The sequence below is a fragment of the Nanorana parkeri genome, unplaced genomic scaffold, assembly GCF_000935625.1.
Source record: "Nanorana parkeri isolate BGI_ZX_2015 unplaced genomic scaffold, ASM93562v1 scaffold3877, whole genome shotgun sequence".
Lineage (NCBI taxonomy): Eukaryota > Metazoa > Chordata > Amphibia > Anura > Dicroglossidae > Nanorana > Nanorana parkeri.
This window is the reverse complement of record NW_017310144.1, coordinates 13677-16648: the sequence shown is the minus strand read 5'-3', so window position 1 is coordinate 16648 and position 2972 is coordinate 13677. Positions and strand designations below refer to the sequence as shown.

Sequence of the window (2972 nt, the reverse complement as noted above, 5' to 3'; positions counted from 1 at the left end):
CCCTGAGGAACCTCCCCTGGGATGTCCATTGTGTGACCGGCCCCTGAGGAACCTCCCCTGGGATGTCCATTGTGTGACCGGCCCTGAGGAACCTCCCCTGGGATGTCCATTGTGTGCCCGGCCCCTGAGGAACCTCCCCTGGGATGTCCATTGTGTGACCGGCCCTGAGGAACATCCCCTGGGATGTCCATTGTGTGACCGGCCCCTGAAGAACCTTCCCTGGGATGTCCATTATGTGACCGTCCCATGAGGAACCTCCCCTGGGATGTCCATTGTGTGACCGGCCCCTGAGAAACCTCCCCTGGGATGTCCATTGTGTGACCGGCCCCTGAGGAACCTCCCCTGGCATGTCCATTGTGTGACCGGCCCCTGAAGAACCTCCCCTGGGATGTCCATTGTGTGACCGGCCCTGAGGAACCTCCCCTGGGATGTCCATTGTGTGCCCGGCCCTTGAGGAACCTCCCCTGGGATGTCCATTGTGTGACCGGCCCTGAGGAACCTCCCCTGGGATGTCCATTGTGTGACCAGCCCCTGAAGAACCTTCCCTGGGATGTCCATTATGTGACCGTCCCATGAGGAACCTCCCCTGGGATGTCCATTATGTGACCGTCCCATGAGGAACCTCCCCTGGGATGTCCATTGTGTGACCGGCCCCTGAGGAACCTCCCCTGGGATGTCCATTGTGTGACCGGCCCCTGAAGAACCTTCCCTGGGATGTCCATTGCGTGGCTGATCCTTGGCTCACGGGGAACGTTCTCTGGGATGTGATTGGTCGCAGATACTCCTCCCCCTCCAGTCAGCCTCACTCACCATGCGCACTTCTAGCCAGCGATTGGCGGCAGTCAGGAAGAGGGACGCAATGTTGTTGGAGTCGGTGAGTTCTAGAAGCTTCTGCTGAAACCTGGACTCGTATCTGAAGGAGAAGAACATGACGCACATGAGGCCGCTAAAAGATGGACGCCGACTGCCTGCTCCACGGATCCATCCAATCAGTGCAAAGACACAGCAACCAATCAGATGCTCAGATATCATACCTGTGGGGGGGGGCTATTGGTTTACCTGAACGCCCGTATAGTGGTCAGTCCCTCCACCGTCTCAGAGAAGTGCGCCAGCAGGGGGAGCTGCGTGCTGTCCTCCAACTGCTGGAGGTCCCTGAAATAAGACGTTATATATGAAGACAGAGACGCAGAGACATAGACGCAGAGAGACAGAGAGACGCAGAGACACAGACGCAGAGAGACAGAGAGACGCAGAGACACAGACGCAGAGAGACAGAGATACAGAGACTCAGAGACGCAGAGACACAGACGCAGAGACACAGACGCAGAGAGACAGACACAGAGACACAGACGCAGAGGCAGAGACACAGACGCAGAGACAGAGACACAGACGCAGAGAGACAGAGACACAGACGCAGAGAGACAGAGACACAGACGCAGAGAGACAGAGAGACGCAGAGACACAGACGCAGAGAGACAGAGATACAGAGACTCAGAGACGCAGAGACACAGACGCAGAGACACAGACGCAGAGGCGCAGAGACACAGAGAGACAGAGAGACAGAGACGCAGAGACACAGAGACGCAGAGACACAGAGAGACAGAGACGCAGAGATACAGAGACACAGAGAGACAGAGACGCAGAGACACAGAGACGCAGAGACGCAGAGACACAGAGACACAGACGCAGAGGCAGAGACACAAAGACGCAGAGACGCAGAGACACAGAGATACAGAGACGCAGAGAGACAGAGACGCAGAGATACAGAGACGCAGAGACACAGAGAGACAGAGATGCAGAGAGACAGAGACGCAGAGACACAGAGAGACAGAGACACAAAGACGCAGAGACACAGAGACGCAGAGAGACGCAGAGACGCAGAGAGACAGAGACGCAGAGACACAGAGACACAGAGAGACAGAGACGCAGAGACGCAGAGACACAGAGACGCAGAGAGACGCAGAGACACAGAGAGACAGAGACGCAGAGAGGCAGAGACGCAGAGAGACAGAGAGGCAGAGAGACGCAGAGAGGCAGAGACGCAGAGAGACAGAGAGGCAGAGAGACGCAGAGAGACAGAGAGGCAGAGACGCAGAGAGACAGAGAGGCAGAGACACAGAGACACAGAGAGACGCAGAGATGCAGAGACGCAGAGACGCAGAGACGCAGAGACGCAGAGAGACGCAGAGACACAGAGACACAGAGACGCAGAGAGACGCAGAGACGCAGAGAGACAGAGACTCAGAGACACAGAGACACAGAGAGACGCAGAGAGACGCAGAGACGCAGAGAGACAGAGACGCAGAGACACAGAGACACACAGAGACGCAGAGAGGCAGAGACGCAGAGAGGCAGAGACGCAGAGACGCAGAGACGCAGAGACGCAGAGAGACGCAGAGACGCAGAGAGACGCAGAGACGCAGAGACGCAGAGACGCAGAGACGCAGAGACGCAGAGAGACGCAGAGACACAGAGACACAGAGACGCAGAGAGACGCAGAGACGCAGAGAGACAGAGACGCAGAGACACAGAGACACAGAGAGACGCAGAGAGGCAGAGAGACGCAGAGAGGCAGAGACGCAGAGACGCAGAGAGACGCAGAGAGGCAGAGACGCAGAGAGGCAGAGACGCAGAGAGACGCAGAGAGACGCCGAGAGGCAGAGAGCCAGAGACGCAGAGAGACAGAGACACAGAGACGCAGAGACGCAGAGACACAGAGACGACGAGAGACGCAGAGACACAGAGACGCAGAGAGACGCAGAGACGCAGAGAGACAGAGACGCAGAGACACAGAGACACAGAGAGACGCAGAGAGGCAGAGACGCAGAGAGGCAGAGAGACGCAGAGACACAGAGACACAGAGAGACGCAGAGACGCAGAGACACAGAGACGCAGAGAGACGCAGAGACGCAGAGACACAGAGACGCAGAGACGCAGAGAGACAGAGACGCAGAGACACAGAGACACAGAGA

At 57.4% G+C, this 2972-nt stretch overlaps 1 protein-coding gene across 1 annotated transcript in view; it reads right to left on the bottom strand.

Moving 5' to 3' along the window:
• The window catches only part of LOC108803567 (ATP-binding cassette sub-family C member 8-like), a gene marked incomplete at its 5' end in the record, with an annotated part of 26582 nt that overhangs the window by 11298 nt on the left and 12312 nt on the right, over positions 1-2972 (bottom strand). The window contains 2 exons of the mRNA XM_018575398.1: positions 811-913; positions 1060-1152. Of these exons, the coding sequence (XP_018430900.1) occupies positions 811-913; positions 1060-1152 (196 nt within the window). The remainder of the gene's footprint in view (positions 1-810; positions 914-1059; positions 1153-2972) is intronic.